The sequence below is a fragment of the Chinchilla lanigera genome, unplaced genomic scaffold (assembly GCF_000276665.1).
Source record: "Chinchilla lanigera isolate Chin_1 unplaced genomic scaffold, ChiLan1.0 scaffold00022, whole genome shotgun sequence".
NCBI classification, from domain to species: Eukaryota; Metazoa; Chordata; class Mammalia; order Rodentia; family Chinchillidae; genus Chinchilla; species Chinchilla lanigera.
Genome location: NW_004955423.1, coordinates 663,943 through 682,135, shown reverse-complemented (window position 1 = coordinate 682,135; position 18,193 = coordinate 663,943). Strand labels below are relative to the sequence as shown.

Sequence of the window (18,193 nt, the reverse complement as noted above, 5' to 3'; positions counted from 1 at the left end):
GGCTGAGGCAGGAGGATTGCCATGAGTTTGAGGCCAGCCTGGACTACACAGTGTGTTTCAAGGCCAGCCTGACCTACATAGTGAGACTCTGTCTCAAAACAAAACAAAACAAAACAAAACAAAACAAAACAAAACAAGTGAAAACAAAAGATCTCTATGATAAAACAACATTTGAACAGAGACCTAAACAAAGCAAATAAGCAAGCCTGCAGATTGTAGGGGTGCTATGGGGAGAAACACGCTCCTGGCAGTGAGAAGTGTGTGCACCATGTTGAACTTTCACTAGGGAGGCTGATAGGGCTGGAGCAGAAAGGACTAGGGAGAAGGGAAGGACGGATGAGGAAAATCACCGGAGACCAGGTAATGAAACATCTGCTACAGCAGGATTGGGACACTGGGTTTTACTCTCAATAAGAGGAGAAACCCCTGGAGGGAAAGCCTCTCCGGACAGAGAGAGTGATACGATCTGAGGTGGATTCTGCAAAGTTCTATCTGAACACAATGTAAGCAGCAGACCAGAAGGAAGTACGGTAGGAGGTGGGAGGGGTGGGGACACAGGATCAGATTCTAGATCAATTTCTACGGCACAACCAAGAGGATTTGCTGGTGGATTGTTGACCTCTAGGTTTAAATTTCAACATTTATTCTGAAAGCCCGAATTCAAAGAGATTAGAAAGGATGAAATTTAATTAGATGAATGGGGTAGGTCTGGGGACCTGAAGAAGCCAGTAACCTTTACTTTGGGGAGGGAGATGCTTACCTGGAAACACCTGGTCCAGGTACCAAGCAAACAAGCCGTACAGAGCTGCATCAAGGAGCATCATCTGCATGGACAGCAGGAAGCTGAAGTCATCCCCTTCCATGGGGCTGCTCCCGATGTTGCTCCACTGCAGCCCCAGGCCTTGTTCTTCAAAGCGGACCAGGTATTCAGTGCCAAACCCAAACGCCACAGGAGACAGCAGGCTCTGTGGGGGGCGGGGGGCGGTTCTTTTACCCGAAACAACAGCAATTGGATGTCCACAGGGCAGGGAGGAGGACTACAAAAGGCCTAGTCGGTGTCCTATGGTAAGGCTACTAGGAGCAGTTAAGGCATTCTTTCGTTTTTTTTTTGTTTGTTTGTTTGTTTTGTTTTTTGTTTTTCCGGTACCGGGAATCGAACTCACAACGTTGCGCTTGCCAGGCAGGAGCTGTGCCGCTGAGCTAAATCCCCAGCCCCTAAGGCATTCTTTCCATTGGAAGAGAATTCTGGGAATGCCGCTCAGGCCTTAGAAGCCCCTGCTCACCGCAGTTGAGCTGTAGTGTAATGAAGAAAACAAAGAAATGCCACATTGCATAAAACACTGAAGGACCAAGGGTCCTACCTCTTCCCCTTCTTCCTCCTCTTTTGGAAGATCAAGCGGTGCTGGGCAGCAGGAAGATTCTAACTGGATCTGCTCTGTGAGAACCACCCCCTGCCAAAGGTCCACAAATCAATTGCCTAGGACAGGTGAGGGCTAGGCAGGGGATGGTGCTGTGACCTCCTAAGGTCTGTCAGAGAGATCAGAGAGACCTCAGCTCACACGGCCCACCTTTCCAGACGGGGGACAAGCATTTTCTTAAGTTCTCTGTGCAGAGAACCAGATACCTGGCCGGGGGGAGTGCAGAGGGAAGTGTGAAGAGGAAGTTTCCCAGCCAAGCCCCCGTGGGTGGCCTCTGACATGGCAGAGAGCACACAGCACATGCAGAGGGGTTTGCTATTCCTATTTCTTCTGCTCAGAGGTTTTCGTGGTTGGGAGAGCCCTAGATAGAATTCAGAGTGTAGTTCTGTAAAAAAATAAGAAGGGGTTCTCTAGCCATATGATCACAAAAAAAGCATTTTTACAAATCTCAGCCCAGCTCTTGCCCATGCAGTTGCCAGACCTACAGCTTCCTGGTGGATCCACATTCCCAAGAAGTTGGCTTAGCACCTGTCGGACTACCAGCGATTACCAAAATAGCCCAGCTCTGCCCGCAGGCTGAGTCATAAGGATTTCTACTATGACTCACTGTGATCATCTTAGAAAATTGGATGTTATAAATAGCAGCAATTAAGTTCTTATTTAACATGAGAAGTAAAAGGTAGATGCCCTGACCGCTCTGGAGCCAAATACGTTTTGAGTTGTGAGAACAGGTTCTGCCAACAGAGAGGCCGTCTTTTTTTTTTTTTTTTTTTAACTTGACAGCACAGTCATGGGGAGATTTTGGAGAACAAGGAACACTGTACCCTTTGGGGCTGAGATTGGCTAGGATGGGCTAATGAGAGGGGTGGAAATGCCCATTTGAAAACAACTTTAGTGGGAAAAAATATTAGCTTGGGAATCTTGAGCCAAGAGGTCTCTCAGGTAAGCCGACATCAATTTCTGGAGACTTCTGGCCCGACAGCCTAGTTCTGTGGGCTCATTCTACACTTGTTCTGTCTACTAGTAGAGCAGTCTAATTCTTTAAATACAGGATGACCAAAAATTGCTTTTTTTTTTTTTTTTTTGGTTTTTCTCTGGTACCGGGAACCGAACTCACGACCTCGCGCTTGCCAGGCAGGCGCTTTTGCCGCTGAGCTAAACCCCCAGCCCCCAAAAATTGCTTTTTCATTAATTTGTATAAGATAATATAACAGGGAATATAAGAATGATTTTATCAAATTTATTCAAAACAAGAATCAACTGGTTGAAATGACACCAGCCTGAGCAATGCTCAGGATAGTCAGTATTTATGTAACTAGAACTTTTTTTTTGGTACCAGGAATCAAACTCAGGACCTCATGCTTGCTAGACAGGTGCTGTGCCACTGAGCTAAATCTCCGGCCCTGATAATCAGTATTTAAACAAACTCGCTGCCTGAGTGACACTCAGGGTAAGCGGATAAGTGGTTAAAGACAATTGTAGAATTTCTCTGATCCCAGTTATTTAGAATGGAAAAAAATTTTAATTAATGGAAACATCTTTCTGGACAGACAGTAAAGGGGCAGGCTCTTGCCTTTCTGATTCTTCTCAAACAGTGAGGAAGGAAAGCTGAGTGAAAGGGGAGGCCTGGTCAGCTCTTTTCTCATGGAAAAACAATGGGGACCACCAGCTCAGCTGGTTTGTTTAGTGACTCCCAGAGCAGATTACTTAAACAGGTTTAGAGATGAGTAGTTGTGAGTTCGTTCAGGGTGAAGATTGCTCTCACTTTTGACCCTGTACCTTTGAGCCTCACCTGAGCCCTTTAACCTTATGCTTTTTTTGAGCCAAAAGGCAACATGGACTTCTTCAGAGAGCAGACTGGGCTGCTATGAACCCTTCAGAGGAGACATATCATAGGCTGGGGTAACCCAAAGCCCCTCACCACAGCTTTCTTCAGCTCGGCTGTCATCTGGTCCTGCCAGGCAAAGCACAGAATGTGTGGCAGGTAGAGGGTGAAGTAGATGACACCACTGCAGGCTGCTGCCAGGCTGGCCTTGGAGAAGAAGGTGCTAAGCAGGAAGCACTGCATGATCGTGGCAGTGGCAAAAGTCAGCAGAAACAGGAAGACGATGAAAGGGTCGCTGTAATGTAGGATTCTTCCGTGCTGGAACCAAAGAGATCGTGCATTAGTAATTCCCTCCCATGCCTTGGAGCCCTGTCCCACTCAAGAGGTGACCTGTGCGCAGTGAGGCCAAGACCTCCAGAAGCCATCTGTCCTAGCAGAGTCTCTTGGCCAGGCTATTGTTAGTGCCCAAACTCCCACAACACACACTCAATGGCTTGAGTTCTTTTAATCTTACCAGTACTGATTTCCCTGGAAGAGGCAACACACTAGGCTGCCTGCCAATCGTTAGTAATGTTACAAAATTAACTGGGACACTATTAGGTTGAACTGGCTCCAATGTCCTGGGTTCCAAAGAAAACCAAAACCTAATTCCTCTAAACAATTTAAACATTCAGAAATTGCCTACTAATCTCTGACTAGAGAGTTTAACCTATCGAATATTTTCTTTGTCTTTGTCTTGCTTCTTTACCCTACTTAGTGGAACTGCTTGTGGTCTATACCCATCTGATTCATAAATCATTGTCTGCTCAAATAAACTCCTTACATTTTTAATGTGCCTGTTTATCTTTTAATAGTAATTATTATGGGTTAAGTAAGCAAATCTGTGGTGGAAACTGACATGTGTGGAGAAACCTGCCCAGGGCAAGGGAGGGTGGTCTGGGTCGGGGCTTAGAGCATCAATAGCACTCTAGGTATTCTGAGTAGGTGGGGCCAAGGGGAGGGGAGATACTGAGAAGAGCAAGCTCTAACCTTCCCCTGGGACTTGGTCTGGTTTTTTTTTTTTTTTTTTTTTTTTTTTTTTGATACTGGGAATCGAATTCATGACCTTAGACTTGCCAGGCAAGTGCTTATGCTGGTGAGTAGCCTGGTGACCAGACCATCTGTGCTAGTTTCTGAGGTCTGCCACTCACAAACGTGAAAATGTCAATAATAAATGCAAACCACTTGGAAGTGGACTTGTCCTCCTCATCTATGAATATGATACAAATGATTGCATGTATACACAGTATCTTTCACATTGGCCATGTAGAAAACAGGACTAAACTGGCAATGTTCACCAGAAGAGCTGCTTCCTTATTAAATTATAGGATAAACTCAGATGTTCAAAGGTATTAGACCTTCTTCACTATTCTTTACTATAGCCATCCTATGAGGAGTTTAACCCCTCAAGTGTATCTCCAGATACATATAGATCACCCAGGCTCCATGCTTTTCTCGGGAACATAAAGACCTGAATATAGGTTCTGGGAATTCTGAGAATGCCTTTCACGCCCCAGAAACTCCTGCCCGGTACCACTGTGCCACCTGTCACCTGTCCAGTGGAACATAGGTGAGTTGCAGTGTCAGGGGGAAGACAAACACCAGGCTGCATAACACAATAAAGGAACTCCTGTGCTCACATTCTCCTGCCCATCTCTCCTTTTCTTTCTCCTTCTTTAGGTACAGGTTCATCTCACTATTGAGTTCTGACCTGTGGTAATGGTTTTTGAAAGCACTGAACTCCTCTCAGGAGAAGAGAAAAACCAATTATCTATCATTAGCATGTGAGAACTGACTGGAATAAATGTGCCTCATCTTCTATGGCCAACATTCTTCCTTCATGGTCCCTGTTGGTCACTGAAAGAACAGATTAAAAAATAGAAAAAAAAAAAAAAGAGGTGGAAGGAAGCTATGCTTAACTAGAAGCAAAGTCTCAGACAACCTAAATAAAAGTAAAAATTAAGACTTAGAATTCCTAATTTTATGTTTCAAGAAGTGGTCCATATTACCCTGGAAGGCCCCACAGTTTTTCCTTAATCATAAGCAACTCCAGAAAAGCCAGTCCATGGCTGAACACATAGTTTTGGCTGAAAGAACTTTAAGAAAACTGTTGATGTTCTCAGCAGAATGAAATCATTTTCTCATCCCAGCCCAAAGCAAAGTCCTGCAAACTTAGGGCTGTATAATTTCTCATCATTTTAAATGAGGGATATAAATTACTTGGCCAGCAGTTTCACTGACCCTGGCTTCTCCAATAACCATTTTTGTTTTTTGTTCTGAATAAAAGAATAACAATGGAACCTTCCCATTGTCCCTGCTTCCACTTCTTTCCTGCACAGTGGAGTGGGGGAGGAAGGGGCAAGTGAAAGACGGGAGTCCTTCAAAGGAAAGCCCTGTTTCTGTGTGGAAAGCTTTGTTTCCGTCTTCACTAAAACAATATTCTAGTTCCCACAAGGAGAAGTCTCTTTGTGCTTCAAACTGTTGGTGAACGTTTTCACCTCACAGCCTGAAAGCTTTGAAGTCTTACTGGTCCATTTCAGGAAGGCAGAGCTCATGGTCACTTACTAGAAACAAGTCAGGCAAAATCTCTCAGCCATTCAGTCGGATTTACTCATTTACTCATTGACTCCTTTAATTCTAAAGACACAAAAGGTCCTCAGAGGAGGAGTAGACCGAGTGGATAGCAAGGGGTTCAGTTGCTCCCCTCGTCTCTGTGGAGCTCTGAAACCCTTGGCAAAGGCAAAGCTCTATTGGGTGCGGTGAAGTTATTTGAGCAGAGTGACCTCTATTTCTGCACTGGTTTTGATCAAATTCTTGCACAAGGTTTTGGCAAAGGCCACAGCACATTGGATTACAATGCAATATTAACAAACAAAACTGAGACCTAAGACATTTTACTGTGAAGAGAAAGGGCAGGCTCTGGTGTAAATGGACGTGTGTTAGTTGGACAGGATTTATGAAGGAACATTCTGAATCAGGTAGGCGCCAGGTGCGGTCTAGCATATACTGCCAGTTACAGAGGGGCACTCAGTGTGATGAAGAAGAGCAGAACAAACCTGCTGAGTTTATCTCAGGAGCTTGCAGACGCTGAAGTATAAAAACTCGACCAGATTCCGTCCAATAAAATATTAAAATGATCAAATTTATGCACTTATTGGTGAACAAGCACAAGAGATCATCTACTGTGGAAGAACTAGAAATGAAGGAGAGCAGTGTATTGTGAAATGAGGTTTTATTTCTAACTCCAGCTTGCAAGGGAGTTGCAAGTTTGCAGAGGATGGACCAGTGCAGTCAGGCTATAAAAAACTACTAGTCACTGATGAACTCCAAATTCCATTCTTTTCTTTTATTAATTTTTAAAATGTTTTTTTTTTTTTTTTTCCTGTACTGGGAATCAAACTCACAACCTTGAGCTTGCCAGGCAAGTGCTGTGCCGCTGAGCTAAATCCCCAGTCAGTTTTTATTTTTTTATTTTTTTGGGTTTTTTTCTGTTGTTTTTTTCTGGTACTGGGAATTGAACTCATGACTTCACATTTGCCAGGCAGGCGCTGTGCCGCTGAGCTAAATCCCCAGCCAAGTTCCATTCTTTAAAACAGAGAAGTCTTAGAAACTTTGCAGGCAGCAGAATGTTTCTTGGTGAAGCCATGCATGGTCTGGCCATGATGATGATTAATAAACAGTCCAGCTCCCTTCCCTATGACTACTGTGGAAGGGCCCTCCACATTCCAACCAGTGAGTTGTTGGAATGGTAATCCCAGAAAACACGTCTTGACCTCGTTTCTCTGTTTGGAAAGAGAGGGGCCCTTTGAGCACACAACCACCCTGTGCTGAGCTCTGCTAATAGCAACATCTCCAGATGGCCATGGAACGGGCCTGGGAAGTCTAAATATGCTGCAGCTCCCTAGGCAGGAAGTGGGAGACGGAAAGATGTTATGATACAGAGGCTCTTCGGGGCACATTGTGTCTCTCTAGTGCTTTCTACCTAGGCTGAAAGGGCTGGGAAGTTAGACGTCATTCTTCACTTGGTGGCCAGATGACTAATCCAGGGAAAAGTTCATTAACAGAAGGAAAGGTGGGGGAAAAACCTATTCAAACATTTCTGGGCCTTCTCCCTTTGGCTTACCATGATGAATAGTGTCAGGAGAAAGATGCTCATTGACATGATCGAGAAGCTGTCCAGGAACCAGGTGCACCAAATCACTGCATTGGAGACACCATGATTTTTCAAGGTCTCCTTTAGCCTCAACTCCTTTTCTAAGACGATGCCCTTCACAGTCATGGAGACAGAGTAGATCCATGCCAGCACCATGAAGATAGGGAAACAGCGGTTCAGGATGATCATAAAACTAAAGCAAGAGGAGAGAAGCAGAATAGTAGCATTCCCTGTAGACACAGAGCCAATATTGTTGGATGAGTGCATTGAAAACAACGTTCAGGCGGAGGGAAAGGAAATGTTAAAATCTCCACGGACCATTCAATGGGCCAGAATATTTTAATATATTTCACATTTCTCCTGAAGCACTACTTTTTCTTTAGAGCAAGATAGTGGCTTTCTGAATAGCCCAGATGAATGCTCTATAAGAAAAATGTGTACATAAAATCGTGCCATCTACATCACATAGCGTAGGGTCATGTGGGAAAAGACTGAAGACTTGACTGCAGGATGTGATTGGAGCGGAGAGGTCCATGCTCACCGGCCTGGAGGCCTGAGAGGTGGGATGCAAACAAAGGGAACCGGTGATGAGACTGATACCTGGGACCGCCCCCCACCCCAGGTCAACCAGCCCAGTACTGTCTGCTCTGGAAGGTTATATTCTAGTTATGTGGGGTGAAAGGCAGGATAACTAATCAGTGTGGCACTTTAGGAAGGCAAATGATCAGTCAGTAAGTCAGTGCTCGAATAGTCACTGACTCACCAACCATCACAGGTGGAGTCAGTCCCTGGATATACACTCCAGCAAGCTGGTTACATCTGACAAACTGGAATTCCTTTATGGTGAGCTTTCCACATTTTCCCTGTGTGAGATGCATTTGTAAAGCTCTTGGGCTTATTATCTAGTGGAAACTGTGGGGTGCTGTCACAGGAAGGGCCTAATTCCAGCGTGGGGTGATTTCACTCCAAATGACTGCAGGGAGGGAAGCACTCATAAGTCAGGAACTTCTGGAGTTGGCCACCAGAGGACTCTCCCACACCAGATGACCCCAATCCCTACCCTTGCCGCACCCCCACTTCCTTGCCAGCCATTCTCACTGCGGTCCCAGAGTGGGCCTGGGCTCTGCTTCACATCTCCGCCCCCAAGTGCAGAAAACCCACTGTTATCTTTCTAATCTTCCAGAGTTGAGGCTGCGGAACTGATTGGACTAGAGTGTTGAGAGAAGTTTCCTGTGTCCATACTGGGCTTTATTTTAGTCTCTCCAACTGCCATGTGACTCTTCCTTTCTTCAGGCTGGGCATGTTTTTCTCCTTCCTGAACCCTTCAGACCTACAGGTACACTCTGGTGAACTTCCCACAACCCCCACCCTACCCCTCAGCCCCAGGAGTGAAGTCCATAAGCCAACAGCAGGTCTCTGTTGTTGTCCTGGGAGTGTTTCTGACCCGATCTGCCCCAGCTGGAACGAGCCTTTCCAGCACCTTTTCTTCTCTGTTCTTCTTTCTACCAATGCTCAAATCTATTTTCAACAAAGCAGTAGGCTACTTCCTTAGCAGGCCACTAGCCAAGGGATGAACAGACTCAGGGATGGGGGTGGTGGAGGAGGAAGGTCTAAGCTCACCCAACACATTCCTCCACCTTTTCATCAAGCATACATCATGGGAATGTTAATTAGAGAAGGAGCTGCATTATTCTGAGGCTCCTAGGAACCAGACTTACTTGCCATGCAGAGTCCAAATCTGCTGATTTGGCAATCATTGGGCAAACACTCTGACCAGAACCTTCCACATACCAAACATGTTACATAGTGGGAAATTTAAAAAGCCTTTCTCCCCTCCCCCAACTTTACTTCCTGGGCTTTAATTTTCACCTTCCTTTTTGCACCTCCAACACTAATTCCTTCTTCACTTTCTCCTGTCCCCATCTGGAGCAGTCAGAGTTCCATTCTCCTCAGTCTAGCCCCAGGCACTGAGTTCTTTCTGCAGATAATGAAGCCTTGGGAATGCCCAACCCCAAGCACCCCTAGCATGTCAAGGAGGAGGGTGAGGTCCCGGGACTCACGAGTCATCCACAAAGCAGGGGTAAGGCATCTGCTGGAGATAGATTCCAATCGGAGGTTCCACCCGGGCCTGACTCCTTGTGATTCCCTGCTCAACCATGTCCTGCAGATAGGCAAAGCCTCCCCAGATGTACCGGAGATCTTCCACGGGGTCTGCCCTGGGACCAGAATCCCAGTACCTAAGGAGACACAGAGGAAGTGGGATAAAGACTGTGAATAGGAATAGGCAGCTCACCCAAGTGACAAACTCAAGGTGACTTGGAATATGTTCTTTTTAAATCTTTCCCCTAAAGTTTCCTACCCATGCAGCTCTAATTTCTAGAAGACTATGAGCCATATTGTAACCCTATTTGCTCTTATTTAAGGGCTCTACTTTGAGCTGCATAAAATATCTTATTTCCTCTTATTTAGCTTAATTTTACAATCCTTTACTTAATACCAAATGTAATTTCATGGAGTTCAGAAAACCCAGCAAGCGTTGCCTGAAACATCACCTGTCCTTGATTTTATTGGTTTTCTCCACCACATCTATGTCCATCCGGATCTTGTACTTTACGTGCGGTGGTAGGGAGCTGGTCCAGGGATACATGTCAGGGAACACCACACCAGCCCAGAACCTGTTTTCCTCCAGCAGAGACAAGGCTCGTTGAGTGAGCTGAATTTCATCATCATAGCTTTCAAACTTATCCAGGACCAGGCACTGCAGACAATCACAAGGGTGGAGAGAGGCTGACAAACACCAACCACAGAGATTCCACGGTGTGCAAAAAGGCAGAGGATAAGATGCTGTCCCAGGGGATGGGCCAAATGCAAGGAGACTTAGAAATCTCATGTTTGCATAACTCTGGAATCTGGTGCTAATTTCTCAATGCATCTAGGTGTGGGAGTGCAGGGGACTTGGAAATGCTGACTTGAGCTTTTCCCTGCCGAGTTAGAGGGCACTGCACTGCCCAGCTGTCCAAGGCTGTCCAAATATACAAGTCCTCATAATGACAAAAACGCTCACAGCTCTCACTCCCCACACAGAGAGGCGAGGGGGTGGGGTCACAGTGGACACAGCCTGCTTTGAAGATCAGAAAAGCCTGACGATAAAAGAGGGTTAAGGAGAGAGAGAGAAACATTCCTAGCACTAAACCTTTCCCGTTCTCTCCAAACACACAAGATGGCCCGCAGAGGGAAGGACAGGGAAGAAGAAAGAAAAACACGGAGCCAAAATAATTCCATCTGAGAAATTATTTCCAGTGACAAGTTTATGATAAGAAACGCCAGCAGAGGAGGAGAAATTTTCTTAGTAAGTCTCTTTTTTCTCCTAGAAAAGGAAAAATAATTACCCACAAAAGCACAAAACGAAGACTCTCTTTTAATTTACAGATGAAGTAGCCTGCTTGTTAAAGCCTTTATATTGTACTGGCATTTCAGTTTTTCCTCTACTGATTGTTCCTGTATATACCAGGGATATTTGAGTCCAGGCTTCTTTCTTAAAATGTAACTCCTAAGAGGTCAGATGGCCTTGTCTTGATTAATTTGCTCCCCGAATACTTACTGAGAGTGCACAGTGTGCCAGAGCCTGCCTGGCTCCAGCAACACAAGGAAAAAAGATAATGTCTCTCCCTGAAGGAAACTCAAGCTTAATGAAGGAGAGAGTTGGCGTGAACCAGCAATCACAGTGTGGGACGAGCAGTTCAGATGGAAGCAATCTCAGCAGACTCAGGGAAACCTGGGAATGATTTAGTCTAAGGGAGGAATCCTGGAAGACTGCCTGGAGGAAGAGACTCCTAAGTGGGAGGAAGATGAGACAAAGGAATGGGACTGTTAAGTCACCAGGAACAGCAAGCAGGGTGTCTTGGGAACAATGTGACTGCAGCAGGGCTTCCCCTCCTCAGCTGTGCTTCAGACTACTGGGAAGCTTAAAAAGACGCCTATACCAGGCTCCACCCAACAGTTACATCAAAGCCTCCAGAGCAGGGCCACAGTGTAGCATTTTATTAAAAGCTTCCCAGGGAGTCAGTTGCAAGGCACAAAGAATTAAACAGGGGTGAGTGGTGGGGACCAGGTCACTTGCCCTACTGGATTCTGTCGTGTGACCAATCAACCGAGGGGTTCCCAGGACACAAGGCTTTTGGTGTTAAAACTAGGAGATCTGGACAAACCCAGATAACCATAAGGAGCCACTGGTTGGGGGCAAGGAAGAAAGCGGTAAGACTAGGTCTGAAGGCTGTTGAGGTAACGCAGGCTCCAAGGAACCAGACAACTCCTTGGGAATTAGCTGGATGCTCCTTTAACTGGAGAGGAGACTGAAGTCCCGTAGGAGGTCTGCTTGCGGCAATCAGAGAGAAACTGGCAGACCTTGAATTCTCTCTGCACTTTGCAGCTCTGGCTGAGCTCCTTATGGTGGGTTGGGAGCTGCAGGAAGAAGAGTCCAGTCCCCACCGGTATCCTGCAGCTGGCAGGGCCTTCCATGTGCTCACTGGGTCTTGTTACAGTAAGCAGAGAGCAGTTAGTGTTTCCTTGCTTTGTAGCCCAGGAAACTTAGGCTCTGTGGGGCTGAGCAACTTATCCAAGGCGGTAGGAAAGGTGTCAAACTCCAGTTCATTGGATTTCACAACTGTTACCAGGAGAAATGAAGAAACGACAAACGTGGACAGATGCAAAGACCTGGCCAGAAAACCAAGCTCTGGGTGTACTATCACGAAGCAGGAAACCCAACTCGCTCGCTGAGAACCACTCACTCCCTAGTCCTGCCGCAGGGCACCAGAGCTTGATGCAGAAGCTTCTTATTACGGAGGGGCTGTATTTGAACACCAAGGTGTTGCAAAGCCAGCCTCCTTGGGTCTCCTGAATGAAAGAGCCTGGGAGCAGTTCCCATGTAATACTCCTGGTATCTTAGATAAAAAGAAAGCAAAAGAAACTGCTTTCCAGCTGATGTGGGCAGCAAGAGCGCAGGTATCCCCTAGATGGGTACCCAGAGAACGTGGCTGAGACTTAAGAAGGTAATAATTTTAAAATGCCATGAAAGAAATACCAATAAGTGTAGTTACACTCCACGGAGCTAAAAGAAATGAAGGCTTTTTTTGTTTTGCTTTTTTTTTTTTTTTCTGGTACTAGTTTTCTTGAAATCAGGCATTTATTCATTGTCCAGCCTAACACTGGCCACTCCTCAAATGAAATGAAGGGCTTCAGTACAGCACACGCCAAAGTTCTTGATAAATGTACATTTCTTCTCAAAAGAAGTAATGCGATGGTTATAGTTCTGTGCGTTTGTGGGCGGTCTCGCACACAGACTCCCCACAGGCCAGTGTCCAGGGGTGCTCAGCAGTGTTAACGCTATGGACTCTGCTGTGAGGGATGGGGCTGTGACGGCTGCTTGGGCGAGGAGGCTTCAGAACACAACTGCTAGAGCACATGAACAAAACACTCCTGTGCGGGCTGTGGGCAGACCTCACCGTCTGCAAAGAGGAGTAAGAAGAGCTCAGTCTCATTTTATCAGTTGGTTAAGTTTAGGACTGCACATATAGTTAAGTGAAATAAGCTGGACACAGGAGGACAAACACACATCTCACTCATTTATGGAAAGTAGTAGATCGATCTTATAGAGTAATCAAATGGAACCGTGGTCGCTAGAGCCTGGGAAGGCTGGGGGAAGGGGGAATGGAAAGAAGATCAGTAAGGTACACCAGGTAGAGCGGAGGAGCTACTACTGGTTCTTTTTCTCTTTTTTTTGCACAGTAGGATAACTATTGGTTAAAACAATACGATATATTTCAAAATGACTAAGAAGAAAAGTGTGACGTTCCCAACATATAAAAATGATTAATGGCTAAAGAACTGGAATGCTTAGTATCCTGATTTGATTATTACATTATGTACATGATTTCAATTATCATAATGTATCTCATAAAAATGTACAAATATTATGTCTCAATTTTTAAAAGAACTGCAGATAAAGAATGTGCAATTAGAGTCAGTCTCAAATTAAATTTCTAAAATGAAAACATCTTGGGAACTGAAATTCTACCTGCTTCATAATTTGACACACACAGAACATTCTGCCAGTTCCCTCGGCTTCACAAGGCACCGGGACAGGCATGAGTCTCACTTAAGTATGGTTGGGTATCCTTGCTTTGCTGGTGAACAAACTGGGCCAGAGGAGCAAAGGACCTTGCCCAAGAGCAACGTAGGTCAGAAGCAGAATCTGCATCCTTGTCCTCAGTTCCGATGCCGCAGGGGATGCTGATGCCCTCAGTCCTTTGGGAGTAAGCCACAGCCCAGACATAAGTCAGGACGTAACATTCCTGAACAAGAAGCTGTCCAGTCAGAACTTTCTAGGATGGTAGAATTGTTCTGTATCTGTCCTGTCCAATATGGTAACCAGTAACCACACATGGCCCTTGAGCATTTGAAATATGCCTAATGCATCTGAGGCACAGAATTATTAATTTTAATTAACTGAAGTTTAAATAGCCAGAAGTGGTGCTGTATTAGTCAGCACAGCTCTAGAGGTACTTCCTTGATATCAGGGCTATCCCTTTCTCATGTGGTCTCTGGAATAGTATTATCTTATGATAGGGACTCAACAGGTGGTTGCTGAATTGAATTCATTTAAGTCAAGAAGTTCTGATTGGTGCAACAAGTATAATTGTACTATTCTAGCTTTGAACATGATTCTGTGCACCCAGAGTCCCATGATAAACTAGCAGAAATTTGTAAAGTGAATTTCTGCTATGATAATGTGAGTATAACTAGTGAAATAAAAAACTTAATATTTGATAATGTGACTTTCAAAGCATCTAGCCTCTTCTCTTTGAACTCTAATACTGTGGTGGGAAATCTATACCGCAACAAGCTGCTGATGTTTTCCGTGACAGTCTCAACTCCCTCGATGACGTAGGCTCCATCCTGGCTGGTTTATCAGGCAGCTGACTCATAGTTATACTTCCTGATATGTTCCACTTCATAGATACCCTGATACCGTCCAGAAAATGAAAAACTTAGAAGGTTCTCAAGCACTCAGTGTGATTCTGGAGCACATTTCTCTCCTGGGACACCTGCCCATTTTCATCTTCCTCAGCTTGAAGAGTGGTGTGGCAGTGCCTGAGAGTCAGGCTGATGTGGGTGCCTTTCCTCTTTTGCCATTTTCTGACTGTACCTCCTGCTTCCCTCGCCATAAAGTTGAGATGGGCCAACTTCAGAGGTCTGTCCAGAGGGTTAGCGGTAGTGTTTATGAAGAGCATCACAAGTGCCCCACTGTAAAAATAAAAGGTTGACGCTGGGTGGAATTGTGACTAGGTAGTAGAGCATTGACTAGAAGAAAGAAAAAGAAAGTTGGTGCTCACTGAAGGCTTATTCTGTGCCTCAGACTGGTCCAAGCGCTCTATTGTCCCAAGAGCCTTGCAAGGTTCATAACCATGATTGCGCCAAGTTTACTTATGAGACAGGAGGTAAATTTCTGCGGGGTAGGGTCCGTTTTTAACCACTACAGTGTACTCAACTGTCTTGTGAGTAATGAGGATATAACAAACGCTGCTTTTATTACTGTTTTTAAAAAAATATCTTGAATCTCAACAGAGTGAATTGACTTTTAGGCCTCTGCCAGGTTACTTTTCATTCATGACAGCTGTTCATCCAGGGAGGAAAGCAGTTATTTTCTTTACATAATCTGTCTGGGAACATAAGCTATCCTAAGCTGATCCACAGCAAAACATCTGGTTAGAACAATGCCATGGGCAGAAGCCAAAGCCAGTATCCCAGCTGGGCAGTGGGAGCGGAGGGGTGGTGGGTCCTAACCCACTGCTCATTGGCTGTTAGGTGAAAATCTGACAACTCTGCCAAGAGGAAGATGTTATAAAGCTAATTGAGAATGTCACCCTCACCAAATTTCCTTGAGGTCAAGGCGGAGCAACTACAGAAGCTGGTTTGGATAGGATTCAGCAGCCCCTTGGTCATCCTCTGAGGTATGGTTCATGATGTGATCTTTCATTCTCACAGGGAGGCCACTTGCCTCACAACTACTGACCTCATTCCCTATTGGTGCTTCATTTGATCTCTGAAGTTAAAATCTTGGCCTCCACCTTGGAGGAGAAGCAGCAGGCTGCCTTCTTCAGCTGTGACCACTTCAATTCAAACCCGCTAAGTAATAGATCCTTCAGTTCCCAAGTGCTATAGCAGCAGCTAGGTGACAGGGCCACTGCACAGATCGACACCGTAAGTTCACATTTCCTTCTGGGCTGTTTTGCGGGCACTCACCGGGAAGCAGAGTTCAACCTGGTGGAAGGAAGAGGTTAGTGTTCTTTCCACTGTAGGCAGCTGTGCTCGGGACGTCTGGAGAATGCAGTCATTTGTTGACACAACGAAATCAAACGCCACCTTGGAGGAGAAGCATCAGGAGCAGCAGGCTGCCTTCTGCAGCTGTGACCACTTCAGTTCAAGCCCGTTAAGTAATAGGTCCACGAAATTATCTAGTAGGTGGGGAGTGACACTCAGCAGAGGCAGGGAAAGGAAGAAAGTCTCTCTCTTGGAACTGATAATCAAAGGGCGTTGGAACAGTGCGCTGAGGCTGTGGCCTAAGCAACTATACTTTGACTTTTACACCTCACACACATTAGGGTGAGGCCTTTGGAAATAAGGAAGGCACTGTACCCTTAGAGGTGTTGGTCTCTAATCTTGCTTCTCACATCTTTTACTTCTAGGCTTGGGCAGGGAACAAAAATGCCCTGAATGCCTGTGGAGGCCTCCAGTGGTTCTGCTGGCATTTATGTAGACACCTGGGGCTTCTTTTGAAAAATGCCAGTGGATGTGGGCAAACTTCCCAGAGGGAATTTCCTGGCAGATCTAGGGCTGCAACAGTCAGGATTTATTTACCAATATATGGAAAAAGCCACTGGACAAAATAGCTTAGGCTATTTGGGTTAGTTGGGACAGCGAGTTAGAGGCCAAAGATGCTACAACAAGTTTTACATGCACACTGGGCGCTGCATTTGTACCTCTGAAACGTTTATCTGAAGAGAGTGAGGGAATGCACCACAACTGGAAAAGAAAGGAACAGGAAATGTGCAGTGATTAAAAAAAGTCTGCTCTGAAGATAAATAAATTAGATACAGTGATAAAACCAAAAGGCCAAGTTGGAGCCCAAAGCCACATAACGGAGCAAAGCCATCACAAGGTCACACTTGCTATCCAGCTGGGTGCGAAGGAAAGCATCGTCCCTGATGCTGCAGGGCATTTTAACTCTCAGAGTTTTTTTGTTCAATCGTCCCAACAACTGCAGGGGATGGAGGCCACTATATCATGATATCTGACAATCAGCAGGGCTGGGCGCAGACTAATCTGACCACATTCTAGTCACAAACACCCACTTCTGCCACACCGGTGAACACTGTCTGAACTGAAGTTTTACTTTTCCTTCTCATTGTTTTAGGCAGTGGAATAGTGATGTCCCTAGGCACACAACCTGTAGATAGGTGCTAGAGAGGGTGTCTCACTAGCTGAAAGGTGAAGCTTTCTGAAGCTCTGCTGGCTGACTGTAGATGCTACTGCTCCTCCCCAGACACTATGACCACACCTCTGCCCAGAGCCTGCCTCACTTGAACAGGTCCTGCAGGCTCACGCCTCTGCACTTTGCTTATGTTCTCCTTCTGCCTGAAATTGTCTTTCTGCTGTATTTAGCTTGTAGATTTCATCTTTAAGGCCTAGCACAAATGTTATTTTCAGTTTTAATTTTCCATCTATAAGTATCTACTTTATGCCACTGCAGTGCCAATCAGGTAAGCTGGAAAATCAATCAATCAATCAGTTTTCAGCCCTTGAGGGGTTCAGGTCAATGCAATTGGGGAAGTGTATGAATAAGTAACTATCAAGGGATCCAGTAGAGAGGATAGAAAGTATATAGAAGGCCTGGGATGCAGGGTCTGAGTCCTGAAGCATAGATGTGGATGTTGATCAAGCAATTGAATGGGGCAATGAGGAAAAGGCTTGGCTGTTCAAGGTGGGAGGCTTAGGACCACCTCATAGTATGCAAGAGCTGTAAGGGGCTAGACTGGGGAGAACGTTATCTTTACAGCACCAAGGAGTCAACAAGGAGCTGTAGATCATGTGCAGTGGCACGCTTGGGTTTTAACTTTTTGCGGTACTGAGGATCAAATACAGGGTCTTGCGCATGCTGGCTTATTGCCGTATCACTGAACTACATCCCGGCCCCACGCAATGGCTTTAGAAAGGTTTTTCTGGAGGCTTTGTGGGAGCTGAACAGAAGTAGTAAGAGCCCAGGGGCCAGGAGACAAGGTAGAGGCCTCTGTGAATACAGACCCTGTATGGAGAGGGAAAAGGAGAAAGGATCTCAGAGATAATCTGGAGGAAGAACTGCTAGTACTTAGAGGGTTTGTGATGTTTTGAATTTGGATTTGTACAATGTGTTTCTGCTTCATCAGATGGAATTAGTGGAACTTTGAGATAGCACTACTGTGTCATTCTTTAATGACATGCTTACCTCTCCTGGGAGAATATGAGCTTCTGGGGAGTGAGGAATTAATAGTATTTATTCAGATGGATCTAGTCCAATATGAGCAAATGCATGAATGATGGAATAAACTCAAATTTGTTTGGGATCCTACTCTAACCTAGTCATTTTAAGGCAGAAGAGACCCGTTCTTTTTTTTTTTTTTTTTTTTTTTGGTTTTTCTCCCAGAGTCCAAGAAGTAGGAGTAC

At 45.4% G+C, this 18,193-nt stretch overlaps 1 protein-coding gene across 1 annotated transcript in view; it reads right to left on the bottom strand.

Annotated features, from left to right (window-relative positions):
• Positions 1–18,193, bottom strand: part of Abca4 (ATP-binding cassette, sub-family A (ABC1), member 4) — a 126,605-nt gene that overhangs the window by 56,567 nt on the left and 51,845 nt on the right. The window contains exons 12-16 of the mRNA XM_005385003.2: positions 9,988–10,193; positions 9,496–9,672; positions 7,406–7,628; positions 3,340–3,561; positions 761–965 (exon numbers count right to left, since the gene is read on the bottom strand). Coding sequence (XP_005385060.1) covers positions 761–965; positions 3,340–3,561; positions 7,406–7,628; positions 9,496–9,672; positions 9,988–10,193 — 1,033 coding nt within the window. The remainder of the gene's footprint in view (positions 1–760; positions 966–3,339; positions 3,562–7,405; positions 7,629–9,495; positions 9,673–9,987; positions 10,194–18,193) is intronic.